The 13,794-nt window shown below is 40.5% G+C and overlaps 1 protein-coding gene across 4 annotated transcripts in view; it reads left to right on the top strand.

The window, feature by feature from the left end:
• NRF1 (nuclear respiratory factor 1) overlaps nt 1-13,794 on the top strand; it is a 106,578-nt gene that overhangs the window by 16,633 nt on the left and 76,151 nt on the right. For 3 of the 4 annotated variants that reach the window (XM_048836742.2, XM_048836739.2, XM_048836740.2), the window contains one exon: nt 13,188-13,419. In XM_048836742.2, coding sequence (XP_048692699.1) covers nt 13,197-13,419 — 223 coding nt within the window. In that variant the 5' untranslated portion in view covers nt 13,188-13,196. Of the gene's footprint in view, nt 1-13,035; nt 13,056-13,187; nt 13,420-13,794 lie in introns of those variants that run through there. The other variant, XM_075124579.1, reaches the window with a different exon arrangement.

Genomic DNA, 13,794 nt, shown 5'->3' with positions numbered 1-13,794 from the left:
GCTCAAATTGGTTAGTCTCTAAGGTGCCACAAGTACTCCTTTTCTTTTTGCGAATACAAACTAACACGGCTGTTACTCTGAAACCTGTTTGCCTAATGTTACCTTCCTCAGGGTCCTGTCTTGTTTGATGTGATTAGATTGTATATTATAGGATCTGTACTGAAGGGGTCTTCACAAAGAGTGTCAAATTGGTTGGTAGCCTGCAGGACTCTCAGTGACAGCCACCAAAAATGTCATAGTCAACTAACCAGAAGTCTGTGTCACATCTTATTAAGCAAACATGGGGTGTGTCACAGAGATCCTTGGCTTTGTAAACTCCAGGTTAGAATATTGCAATGTACTCGCTATGGCACCCCCAACACTTACTTTTTTTTTTTTTAAGCTTCAATTAGTGCAGAATGCAGCCTTGTGCCTCTTCAGTAGCACTAGCTGCTGAGAGTGTGTCAGCCAGTGCTTTGCTCTTTATAGTGGCTTCCCATCGAACATTATAGGGCCAAATTTAAGGTCTCTTAATTTTCAGGGCTCTGAATGGAGTTGGTCCTGCAATTCATAGATCCCCAGGTCAGATGGGACCATTGTAATCATCTGGTCTGATCTCCTGCGTAACACAGGCCAGAGAACTTTCCCAAAATAATTCCTAGATCAGAGTTTTTTAGAAAAACATCCGGTCTTGATTTAAAAATTGTAGTGATGGAGAATCCACCCCCACCACCCCCCAGTAAATTGTTCCAGTGGTTAATTACTCTCACTGTTAAGAATTTACGCCTTATTTCCAATCTGTTTTTGTCTATCTTCAATATCCAGACATTAAATCATCTTGTATCTAAGTAAAAAGTAGGATAGTGAGTTGGGTATTAAGTTTTCTTGCCCTCTGTTCTCATTGCTGGGAGGGGAAGATATTGGTTAGGTAGCTGACTCTGTCTTAAGTGGGTTTGGAGGAAGAGGAATGGAGTCCAAGATGGCTTGTGAATTGCCAACTAATCATTGGTATTACACTTGCTTAAGGCAGATCTTGAAAGGGTGCTGACAATTGTTAGCCCTCTTTCTCTCCACTCAATATAATTTGTAAAGCCTAGTATTCCGTTTTAAAGGATGGTAGAAATGAACGTCTTTCACAGGATGTTGCAGTTTGGCCACCAAACGCTGCCACTCATGTTCATGGAGTCCCTGCCTATCTCTCATACATACCATGTGAGTCCTGTTGAACATCACTCGTTTGCCTCTGACTGGATGATTCTTTCACTTCGCCCAATTATTTTGTTTGGGAAAGGGCCGGGCTAATTGAACAATCTGAATTACAAATGGCTTCCCACCTCAACAGTGGCTACCAATGACTTATTGGTTTGATCTTTTTTTAGGATTATTACATGCCTCACAAAAAATTATTAAATAACTTATGGAAAACACTGGAGACCACCACAAGATAGTAGCTGAACTCTTCCCTTAACTATTGTGTTTTTACCATATTTGTGACTCAGCCTCGGTTCTGAATGCGAAAGCTTCCTTCTGTCTCATTTTTGTAAAATATAAATCTCCTACCTCTGCTTATGTGGGAAGAAAATGTTGTGCACTGATCTGATGGTGAAGCAGTGCTGGTTTCTAGAAAACAAGATTTTTTTTTTAAAAAAAAAAGATAATATCATGATAGCTTCTTGGCATACATGTTATATGATGAACCATTCAAAGGCATATTTCGTCCCTTTGAATATTTTTCTAAAATGTTAAAGTCTGTTATAATTAAAAATGAGGGTCTGGTTATGTAACTCAACAGTAAAAGAGGATTTTTAGTGAGTATTTTGGCAGGGACAGAGAGCAAAGCCTGCACTGCTGTATTTTATCACTCTTCATTGCTCATTTCTGCCTACCACTTCAAAATCAGAGTGTACACCTGTGTTCCCCAGGCTTCTGTCTCTATCCAGTGTCTGTTTTCTTTAGAGAGATATGGAGCAGATGTGTTAGGAGTGTGCTCTGAGGGTGTGTGCACGCAGACATAGTGGGGTTCAGCATGAATTGTCTAAATTATCTCTCAAGCCTTTTTCTATATTCAAATTCAGTTTTCATTCATAAAACGATCATTAATTACAGGAATCTTCCAAAGGGGTAGACAAAAAAGTTAGCATTTATTTAAAAAAAAAATTTTTTTTTTGAACCAGGCTGAGTGAAATTCCTCAAGTAAATTTAAATGATGGAAAGTACATTGATTTAAAGTGTTCATCTCTAATAATCCTCTTGATGGGCAAAAAAATGTGTGGTGTTAAGGTCAATTACAGCAGGCTAGCATGTTTTTTTTTAACATTGGGCGAGCCAAGGCTCCTTTGATATATTTTGATGAACAGTGAAATAGTAAACAATGTGGACATTTTAAATGTCACCACTGGCATTTGAGTTAGCACCCACTGAAGTGACAGGGACAGTTCACGTTTGAGAACTATTGCTTCAAGCTCTCTGCAAATTCAGACAGACATTGCTCCATTACATTCCCATTTTTGGAGGTTTTCTTAGCCCGCATAATAGAGACTTTTTTGTAATGAAAGCTGTAGAGAACAGTTCTCCTGCAACCCTTGCTGCTGGCTAGTTTTTCCACACTCAACTCCTGGATCAAGCGCCACATTTTGGCTCAATTAGAGAATGGTTTCTAATCAATTTTCAGCTTAATAACCTATATGAAATGGTTTAACCATTTGATGTCAGGCATTCCACCTGTATATGGGAATAACCCCACCATTCATGCTCTCGGGGAAGATTTACCATGTGAGAAGCATTTTGAGGTCCTTGGCTAAAAGCTGCCAAATAGTATGGGAAATAAGAAAAATTTAGTTGAGACCACAAGTATATGTCTCTAAGGCCCGTCTATATTACAGGGTCTGTAGCATCTTTGCATGTTATAACTACGGCTGTCAAGCGATTACTCACAATTAATCGCACTGTTTAATAATAGAATACCATTTATTTAAATATTTTGGATGTTTTCCACATTTTCAAATATATTGATTTCAATTATAACACAGAATACAAAGTGTACAGTGCTCACTTTGTATTTATTTTTATTACAAATATTTGAACTGTAAAAAACCAAAATAAATTGTATTTTTCAATTCACCTCATACAAGTACTGTGATGCAATCTCTTTGACATGAAAGTTGAACTTACAAATGTAGAATTATGTTCCAAAAAACCTGCATTCAGAAATAAAATAATGGAAAACTTTAGAGCCTACAAGTCCACCTAGTCCTGTTCAGCTAATCGCTCAGACACACAAGTTTGTTTACACTTGCAGGAGATAATGCTGCCCACTTTTTGTTCACAATGTCACCTGAAAGTGAGGGCAAGTGTTCTCATGGCACTGTTATAGCTGGTGTCGCAAGATATTTACATGCCAGATGCGCTAAAGATTCATATGTCCCTTTATGCTTCAACCACTAGTCCAGAGGACATGCGTCCATGCTGATGATGGCTTCTGCTCGATAACTGTCCAAATAACAGTCCAAAGCAGTGCAGACTGACAAATGTTCTTTTTCATCATCTGAGTCAAATGCCACCAGCAGAAGGTTGATTTTCTTTTTTGGTGGTTTGGGTTTTGTAGTTTCCGCATCAGAGTGTTGCTCTTTTAAGACTTCTGAAAGCATGTACCACAACTCATCCCTCAGATTTTTGGAAGGCACTTCAGATTCTTAAATCTTGGGTCAAGTGCTGTAGCCATCTTTAACAATCTCACATTGGTACCTTCTTTGCGTTTTGTCAAATCTGCAGTGAAAGTGTTCTTAAAATGAACAGCGTGCTGAGTCATCATCTGAGACTGCTATAACATGAAATATATGGCAGAATGCTGGTAAAATGGAACAGGAGACATACAATTCTCCCCCAAGGAGTTCAGTGATAAATTAACGCATTATTTTTTTAATGAGCATCATCAGCATGGAAGTATGTCCTCTGGAATGGTGGCTGAAGCATGAAAATGCATACAAATGTTTAACATATCTGGCATGTAGATACCTTGAAGTGCCGGCTACCAAAGTCCCAAGCGAATGCTTGTTCTCGCTTTCTGGTGACATTGTAAATAAGAAGTGGACAACATTATTTCCTGTAAATGTAAACAAACTTGTTTGTCTTAGCGATTGGCTAAACAAGAAGTAGGACTGAGTGGACTTGTAGGCTCTAAAGTTTTGCATTGTTTTGTTTTTGAGTACAGTTATGTACCCAAAAAAATCTACATTTTTAAGTTGCACGTTCACGATAAAGAGATTGCTCTACAGTATTGTATAAAGTGAATTGAAAAATACTGTTTCTTTTGTTTATAATTTTTACAGTGCAAATATTTGTAATAAAAAATAATATAAAGTGAGCAGTGTACACTTTGTATTCTGTGTTGTAATTGAAATCAGTATATTTGAAAATGTAGAAAAACATCCAAAAAAATTTAATAAATTTCAGTTGGCATTCTATTGTTTAACGGTGCGATTAATTGCGATTAATTTTTTTAATCACAGTTAATTTTTTTAGTTAACTGCGATTAATCGACCCCTAGTTATAACAAATGTTTCAAAACCCAAAATCTTTTGGGGCTTTCTGATTTTAGTTACTGCTGGGGCTTTGGAAATCTGTGTGATATTTCTAGGCAAGTGGTGTCTTCCTGTGCATTTTTCTGTATTTCCAGTGTTTTTTGAAAATTTAAGCGTTTTAATACTTACAGAGTAGTTTCTAGCCTCTAATTATAAAGCTGAAGAAAACATTCGGAATTTGGCCCGACGCCATGCTGCATCCACAGACTAGAACAATAACCTGCCCAGTTACCTTTCATGGAGTGTTTAACTCTGAAACATAATGGCAATTTAAATGTCAACCATAACTATCTTGCTTAGCATAGTGCTTCTCAAACTTCATATTGTGGTCCATGTCTTAAGGCTGAAATCCTTTCTTGCATACCTCCCCTTTCAGTATCCCGACCTCACACACTTCCTACAGCAGCTGAAGTAGTAATAGTTCAGTGGTAAGGAGGTGAGGTTGAAATATTCTCAGGACTTGTCTATCTGGGAAAGCCAGTTATACAGGTATAGCTATGTAGGTCTATGCCCCACTCCCCTCCCCCGGTTTTGACACTTGTTGCAGTACGAGCATAAACCCCTTCCCAAGTGATATAAGCTAAGCTGAAAAAAGTCTCTCTCATATGAAATAGAGCATCCACACAAGGGCTTATGTCAGTTATATCCGTTCACATTCACTCCTTCAATTATACCAAAAACTTTCATGTGGTAGGCAAGGCCTCAGTTTAATCCGTGTGGTTGTTTGCTCAACATCCTGTAGACTTCATGCTTAAGAGGATCAGTTTCCTCCTCCTTGCTGGCAGCCTCAACTCTTTTATGAGTTTTTCAGATTAGTTAGTAGTTTGGTTTTGTCCTCCTGTAGGCTTGTTATTCTTCTAGTTCTGTTTGATTGCAGTTGAATTTACATCAAAGAACCCCCTGATTTAAAAAGATATTAAGCAGCTGCACAGGGTGTAGAGAGGGGCTGCTTTTTTTTTTTTTTTTTGGGTGGGTCAAAAATTGCCTTGATGTCAAAATACTTCGTCAAATACTTTTGGACTGAACTACAACAATCAGGAAATGTCTTCATTGGCATCATAGTGATAGGTCATGTCTACACAAGCGATCGTACAGTGACACAGCTGTACTGATACGGCCATGCCGCTGTAAGATCACTCGTGTAGCCTCTCTATGCCAATGGGAGAGAGCTCTCCTGTCAACATAAAATCACCTAAATGAGCGGCGGGAGCTATGTCGGCAGAACGTGTCCCGCCGACGTAGCGCTGTGCACATGAGTGCTTATTCCTGCAAAACTTATGTTGCTCAGGGGTGTGTTTTTTCACATCCCTGAGCGACATAAATTTTGCTAAAAGAAAAGGAGTACTTGTGGCACCTTAGAGACTAACCAATTTATTTGAGCTTGAGCTTTCGTGAGCTACAGCTCACTTCATCGGATGCATATCGTGGAAACTGCAGCAGACTTTATATATACACAGAGAATATGAAACAATACCTCCTCCCACCCCACTGTCCTGCTGGTAGGGGTAGTGTAGACATGGCCTTCCTGGATGCAAAATAGATAACTGCTTAACTGCAGAGACAGAAACAAACTTGCTGACCGCTGTTTGATGGTTTCCAGCAGAAACGTCTGTCTAATGTGATTTTCCACTAGGACTGGTTTCATCTGAAGGGACCCTCCACAAGAATAACACAATAGGTTTGAAAGATGCAAATATAGTGTTCATGATCTTCACAATTGCTGGGTTGGGGGTGGAAGATTTCCAAGAGCTGGGAAATGGGAAAACCTGGGGGATTAGAAGGTGCTGTAGATGTTGGGGGAAGAAATTAAATAACAAAACCAAACACAAACATATCCTCCCTCCCTGAAGAAGAAGAAAAAAAGGGGGGGGGGGGAGCAGCAACTGCGTGAAATAAAGTTAATTTTCTTTAAAACTGTTCACTTAGACTACAAATGACCTTAGTAGTCAGTTTATTAGAATTTGTCTGTCTGGCTTGAATGAATTTGCCTAAAAAAAAAAAAAAAAATGAAAAGCACATTGTTCTGGAATCCACTGTTATAGGGTTTAAAGAGCTCTGCCACCTAAATAACATCATAATAATGTCCAGCTCTGTTATGGCACTTTTCATCAGTAGATCTCAAAGCACTTTGCAAAGGAGATCAGTATCAGTGTCATTCATACGCAAGTCGTGAACTCTGCTTTATTAGCTGGAAAGAATAGTAGTTTCTCATATGAAATATGTATATGCATACTTAATAAAAGGCAAGAAAAATCAAGAATAAAAAATCGAATAGACTGTCAGTGAGAGCAAGAAACCATAAACTGCTACAAAATGTAGGTGGGGCTCATCTGGGAGGAATTGTGGGGAGGTGAAAGAGTTCTCATAATGAATAATTCCACTGCTAACACGACCAGTTATTATTTGGGGCTGTCTCAGAAACACCAGATGAAGACTACATGTTGTGTTGTGTTGGCATAGTTATTGTTGGTCAGGCGTGCAGGGGGAAAATACCACACTGCCTCACCGACATAGCTTTGCCTGCAAAACCCCCACTGTAAACACAGCTGTGCCAATTCAAGGGTGCTGCTATCGGCATAGCTGAGATCATTCAGGGAAGTAGTGTTACTATCTCACCAGAAAAACTCTTCCTTGTCAGCATAAGAAGGGTCTACTGCAAGGGGCTCACCCAGTATAGCTACCCTGACAAAGTGTGTGTTGTGTAGAAAAGGCCTATGAGCGTGTACTGTAAGCTGAACTAGAATGAACATTACCATTAACTAGATCAAATGTATTTGTGTAACTTTGCATGGTTACCTAAGGGATGCTAATGTCTGTTATACAGTTCATTTACTGTCTCAAAAAATGCAGTGATTATAACTTCATAGTTGAATAAAGTGTCCAAACGTTACCCCAAAAGAGCCAGAGCATCATATCTAATTGTATCAAGTGAAGCTGACTACAGCCACCCATCTCTTTTAATATTAAACATGCAATCTCTGAAGACTACATTTTCCCAATGTGCAATATTGCTTTGTGATTCAAACAGCCTTCATTCTGAATGAAATGGCTCATTGCATACAGAAAAGGAGTACTTGTGGCACCTTAGAGACTAACCAATTTATTTGAGCATAAGCTTTCGTGAGCTACAGCTCACTTCATCGGATGCATACTGTAGAAAGTGTAGAAGATCTTATTATATACACACAAAGCATGAAAAAATACCTCCTCCCACCCCACTCTCCTGCTGGTAATAGCTTATCTAAAGTGATCACTCTCACGAAAGCTTATGCTCAAATAAATTGGTTAGTCTCTAAGGTGCCACAAGTACTCCTTTTCTTTTTGCGAATACAGACTAACACGGCTGTTACTCTGAAACCTGTCATTGCATACAGTAACGACTAGTCTCCAGAGGCGATGTCACTATGCTAAAGGGTGACACTGAGCTGTTTTGATCTGCAAAGTCCTGCTTTGGTCATCCCTGCTCTAACATCAACTCTAAGTCAATAAACTTTTTTAAACTGAAGAGAACATTTAATGTTGCATTGCTTCATAAAATAAGGCCACTGCATACCTCTGAAAGAGGCAGAGTAACTGAACAGGAAAAGGCCAGGTCCATCAAGCCTATTTTAAAGTAGAACTGTGTAAATAAGTTGTTTTTTGGTTAACTGGTAATTCTGAAAATTCAAAAAAAAAAATCATGTTGGATCGAATGAAACATTTTGTTTCACTTCAAACCAAATATTTCCTTTGATATTGAGCTTTATTTTCTTTTAATTTTTAAAATAAAACTAAAGGTAATTTTAGAACAGTCTCTTTGAGTCAAATTCTAAATATTTCTCTTTGGAAAATATTGAAATAAAATGTTTTATACCTTTTCAGTTTTTTAGGGTTTTTGTTTTGTTTTTTGGACTGAAACAATTCACCCAAATCTGTACCAATTTCATGAAAAGTTTTGATCAACCCAAATCTGCATCTTTCTTCAAAAAAAATTTTTTTCCAGTCAAAATTTTTTGCCCAGTTCTACTTCTCCTAATTTTCCCTTCCTTGTTTCAGTAGGACATTGACAAATAGGTTCCTCCATCTGAAGATCTGGCTGATGTTTTCAATTTACTTCCGTGTCCTCTCAACATCTTGCTGGTTTGTTTTTGTTTTTGTTTTTGTTTTTTTTGGAGGTGTTTGAATTGCTGCTATTTCTGGATGGCTCTGATTTAACAATCTGCCTCGTAAACAGAGTTGGGAAGTAGCATCATCTTGCTCTACTGGTCTTTGATTATTACGGATAGGACAGTGATTTTGAAGGTGACTTAGTAATAGGTATAAATCTCTATAGCCTGATGGAGTGGGTCCTATGGTCGCCGTTTTGCTATCATGTCAGATGGAGCTCCTCTAGAGTATATTTAGCTAGAAACTGCAACTTTGGCCTGATCTACACTTACAAGTTAGGTCAACTTAGTTATGTCGCTCAGGGCTGTGAAAAATCTCTGGTATAGATGCAGATGTAGCTACTGTTGCTCAGAGAGCTGGTGGTCCTACAGCGATGGAAGAGACCTTCCTGTTGCTGTAAGCTCCATGTGCGCTACATAGTGGGTTATGCCACATAGCTATGGTGCTATAGTCCCCGCAGTGTAGACATCGCCTTAGATACATATATTTGTGCTCTCAACTGAATCTTTCTCATTTCCCATACTATTTGGCAGCTTTCAGACAAAGATCTCAAAATGCTTCTCACATAGTAAATCTTCCCTGAGTGCATGAGTGATGGGGTTTTTCCCAAGTACAGATGGAGTGCCTGATATCAGATGGTTAAAGGATTTCTATTCCATATAGGTTGTTATACTGCTGTCATCACCCTAGTGTCTGAGCTACTTCCAGTTGCACATTAAGTGACGTAACAAACTTCTATTGTGTTCTGGTGAAGGCAAAGTCAGATGTGAAACTCAAAAGTGCTGGTTCCCATTTCTCTGTGCTAACCACTAGACCATGCTCCCTGCCTTCTGCACACTAGGCAAGTGACACAAACGTGCACGCGAGCTGTGCGATCAGCTCAAGCACTTGGATACCACAGTGACCAAACCCTTTTTCCCACCCCACTCCAGAAATAGGGTCTCTGTTTTTAGACTATCTGACTCGCCGACCAGCTGTGATATAAATCAGTATCACCCTGCCTTTAGAAACTTCCCTGTGTATTACTGCACTGTCACCATCTGATTAATTAAAATCCATGCCCTAATAATACTTGGCACTTTCCTGCTGCTTCTCCCCCATGAGCTCAAAGTACATCACAAAGAGCTGATGGAGCCTTCCCACCTTTTTATAAAGTTGGTGGTGCATGTGGACCCGGTAGTATAGTAGACTGGTTCCTAGCAAGGGTTGTGTAATCACATCAGAAAAGTACATAGTAAAAAGTGATGTGGGAGAAACCTGCCATGAACATGCATATGGAAAGAAAAATGGCCCTAAATAGCTTGTGGAGTTTAGGCCCTTCCTGCAGCGTCTGGAGACCTCTTCCTTTCTTTTGTACTAGTAAATAAGTAAGGATAAGATTATGTCACGGAATCGTGGATTCCGTGGCTTTCAGAGACCTCCATGACATTTTCTGCTTCAGTTGTGGGGCTGTCAGCCGTCAAGGGCTCTGCAACCTGAGGTGCCGGAGTTGTCAGCTGCCTCAGTCGACAGGTGGTGGACCCCCTCCACCCTCTCGCACTGGGGCTTGGGCTCTCATCCCACCCCACTTTGGCTTGTCATCACCCCCACTCCCTGTTCTTTTTAGTAAAGGTCACAGGCGGGTCATGGGTTTCTGTGAATTTTTCAGAGTAGCAGCCGTGTTAGTCTGTATTCTTTTTGTGAATTTTTTTTATTGATCGTGACCTGCCCGTGACTTTTACTAAAAATAACCGTGACAAAATCTGAACCTTATAAATAAGGTATCACTCCCTCACCTAAAATGGTGATCTGAGATATGCCTTCATGGCTTCTGACTGGGTCCAAGGCTCTCCTATCAGGATGATAGAAATAATGACTCTTTTTAAGAGCGTGTGGGGCTGCCCAAATGTCAGGAAATCACTGATTAGATTTACCAATTTACTAGGCAGGAGAGGTTGGTCTGTCTGATATCCTTGCAACACCTGGGGGCAACATTGCGTTCATGGTTACCTCAACTGGGCCTGACACCAGGATATGTACATATGGTCTAACCAGATCCCTTATGAAATTCCAAACACCTTATGTACAGCTGAGGTTATGAGAAGTCACTGGTTCTTCTCTGTGTTCAGTATCACTCTCCCACACTAGCAACCTTCTTCCTACTTTCCTTTGGCCATTGCTTCAGCAAACTCTGTATGTAGAGCATTACAAACTGTCAATTTCCTGGTCCTGCCTGTTATGCAAGTAATGTCATACCTCAAAACACGGAACTCCAGACAATCCATTTATATAGCCTTCAATATCAGTATAGGGGGCATTCTCTTATCCACCCTTTGTGACTTGCTATAGTAGTAAGCAAGGGATGGAAGTCTTTGGGATTCACATAGGTTCCTCTAAATTATTTTTCCTTTTTAATAATTTAAAAGCAAAAAACCTATCAGAGGAATTGTCTCCTGCACTTGAGATGCATTGTATGTTTCCTGAAGAAACAGTTACTATCAGACAGTCAAAAATGTGGAAAGAGATTTTAGAATAGACTGTTTCAGTTCTACATGACTATTTTTAAGGGCTTGTATCCCACGTTTGGTGTCCTTTGGAATGGAACACGTTTGATGTCCTTTGTCTTTGGCGAATATTGTCTTTTGACAATAGAACACGTTCGGTGTCCTTTGTCTTTGGCGATGGTAGAACTCGTTTAAACGTCACTTGTGCCTGCATGACAGAGCAAAGGAAATGCTGCCACCTGTGGGTTTTAGAAACCAGCTTGTGACTAAAATCCTTAAGGGGTTTAAATGTGGGCACTGTGTCCTCTCTCTTGACCCCGTTGGCCTTTCTACGACCGTATCTCTTGCTCCTCCCTTCACCTCCAAGCTCCTTGAGCCTATTCCCACTCCTTCGACATCCTCTTCTCAAATGCCGTCCTGAATCTGCTGTCCTCTGGTTCCATCCTCTTCATTTCACCTCTTCTGAGGGTCACCAATTACCGTCTAAGACCTTGCCTGAAGTAGTATTGTAAAGGTGTGATGGTAGCTATGACACTTTCCAGTGCAGACTGCCTGAGGCATACAGTGTCATAGTAGTATGTGTGTGTTAACGTGTGCTAACATCAGAGCTTAAATCCCAGTCTCAGCAAGGCCTTGAAACCTCTTCTCTGTTCACACCATAGTTGGTTACTTCCAAATCTACCTCTCCTGCCGCCTTACATCTTGTCCTGGGTGTTCTGACACCAACTTAAATACCACGTGGCGGAAACTGAATGACATCTTTCTCCTATGCCTGACAACGTCCAGGCTGTTGTAAATCCAGACAACTCTTCATTTACAGTCTCTTTCAATTCAATCTTTTCCTTTCCATCCTGACTGCTAAATCCCTTATCTGAGCTTTGATTATGTCCTGCTTGGACTACTGCAACTTCCTCTTTTCTTGTCTCTGTCTGCTTAAAATGCTGCTACAAAAAATGCGTTTCTCCCATAGCTTTGACTGCGTCATGCCCTTTCTTAAAGATCGCTTTGGGCTTCCCCTCTCCTTCTGAATCGAATGCAGGCTTCTGGTCCTTTCCGCTTCACCCCACACGCATTCTTGCTCCCCTTTCTTCCTCCCACCTTACCCTTCACTTCATGCAAACCTCCCTAACAGATGCATCTGTTTCTTGCCTTGCACTCTCATCTTCCTGATTTCTTCCTTTGTGTCTCTTGTGCCTGCAGTGATCTTCCACATATTGTGTCCTAGTTAACCGCCCTCTCTTCATTCACATCTCTCCTTTTAAAACTAATTTCTTCCATGAAATCTTTCAGTGATAACAGATCAGGGACAGGAATCTGAATGTCAGTATATAACAATTCACGCACAACATGTGGCTTGCATATGTACCTGCAAATGGCCATTTCTTTGCTCCTGTCTTCCCCCCCAAGCTTTTTCAGGGACTGTGTGAGGGTTGATGAGTTAATGGTTGTAAAGTTCTTTGAGAATGTACAACATTATATAAGGGCTACATATTTATTCTTTTATTCGGTGGTTTACTGCTAGTCATGTCAGACAAGGGTACTTCATGAAACCTTTGTGTTTGGCCATAATGATTCTGAACTGATGACTAGACTCTCTACACAGAAAACTCAATTTAATAATAACCTCTGCATAGTGTAGTGGCAGCCGTTTGTGTCTTTGGTCAAACATCTCGAAGTGTGTGCGCGGGAGGGTGGGGCTGTCACTTTACCAAGGGTAATTGGATCCTGGAGGACTTCTCCCTCAACAAAGATTATCCCCTCAATGTTTGGAAGCAAGGTTTTTTATACCTCTTGTTTTAAATTTCCAGTTCCTTCTCTGCCTCCCGGTGCAGCCATCAATTGTCGCCCAAAGGGCAACTTCCATTGGGTAAGATAATTTCTGTCCCATTCTCGGTCAGTGGAGTGATCTGAGTGTGGCAGGAGAGATGGTCGACCCCATTTTATTACAATGTGTCAGTTTAGTAACGTTTGTCCTGTCATTTCTTGTCTCCCTTAACAGTAGCTATTAATGGAAGGACACGGGGTGACCAAAACAGAACACATGGACACCATTGAGGCCCATGCCGTGGCTCAGCAGGTGCAGCAGGTCCATGTTGCCACATACACAGAACACAGCATGTTGAGTGCAGATGAAGATTCACCGTCTTCTCCTGAGGATACCTCCTATGATGACTCTGATATTCTCAACTCTACTGCTGCTGATGAGGTCACTGCCCACCTGGCTGCTGCAGGTAAGCTTACTTGGGCACTTGTGATTATTTGCCTGCTGTCCCAGGCGTTAGTTGCAAATAGCACTTGAGTGCAGTCCTTTAATGTGACTGACGTCTCTTTTCACCAAACCGGGCTGGGTGGTTATTGTGCCAGGTTTAATTACAGGGCCCTGCAATGCCAACGGAATGGGTGTTGCTGTATTGAGTAATGCCATGTTGATATCCGCAGTGTGGTGGAGCTGGGGAAAATATATTTGTCGTTAAAATGCAAGTGCCAGCAGTATCTGATTGCTGCGCAGAAAGGTAAAGAAGAGGCAGAAAATTTCAAAGCGTAACCAGCTTTCATCACCAAATAAAACAGTGCGGCAAAAGAACACTAACCAAAATAACCCAATA

Source organism: Caretta caretta, chromosome 1 (genome assembly GCF_965140235.1).
Source record: "Caretta caretta isolate rCarCar2 chromosome 1, rCarCar1.hap1, whole genome shotgun sequence".
NCBI lineage: Eukaryota > Metazoa > Chordata > Testudines > Cheloniidae > Caretta > Caretta caretta.
The sequence above is the reverse complement of the archived record's forward strand: the minus strand, read 5'-3'. Positions and strand labels throughout refer to the sequence as shown.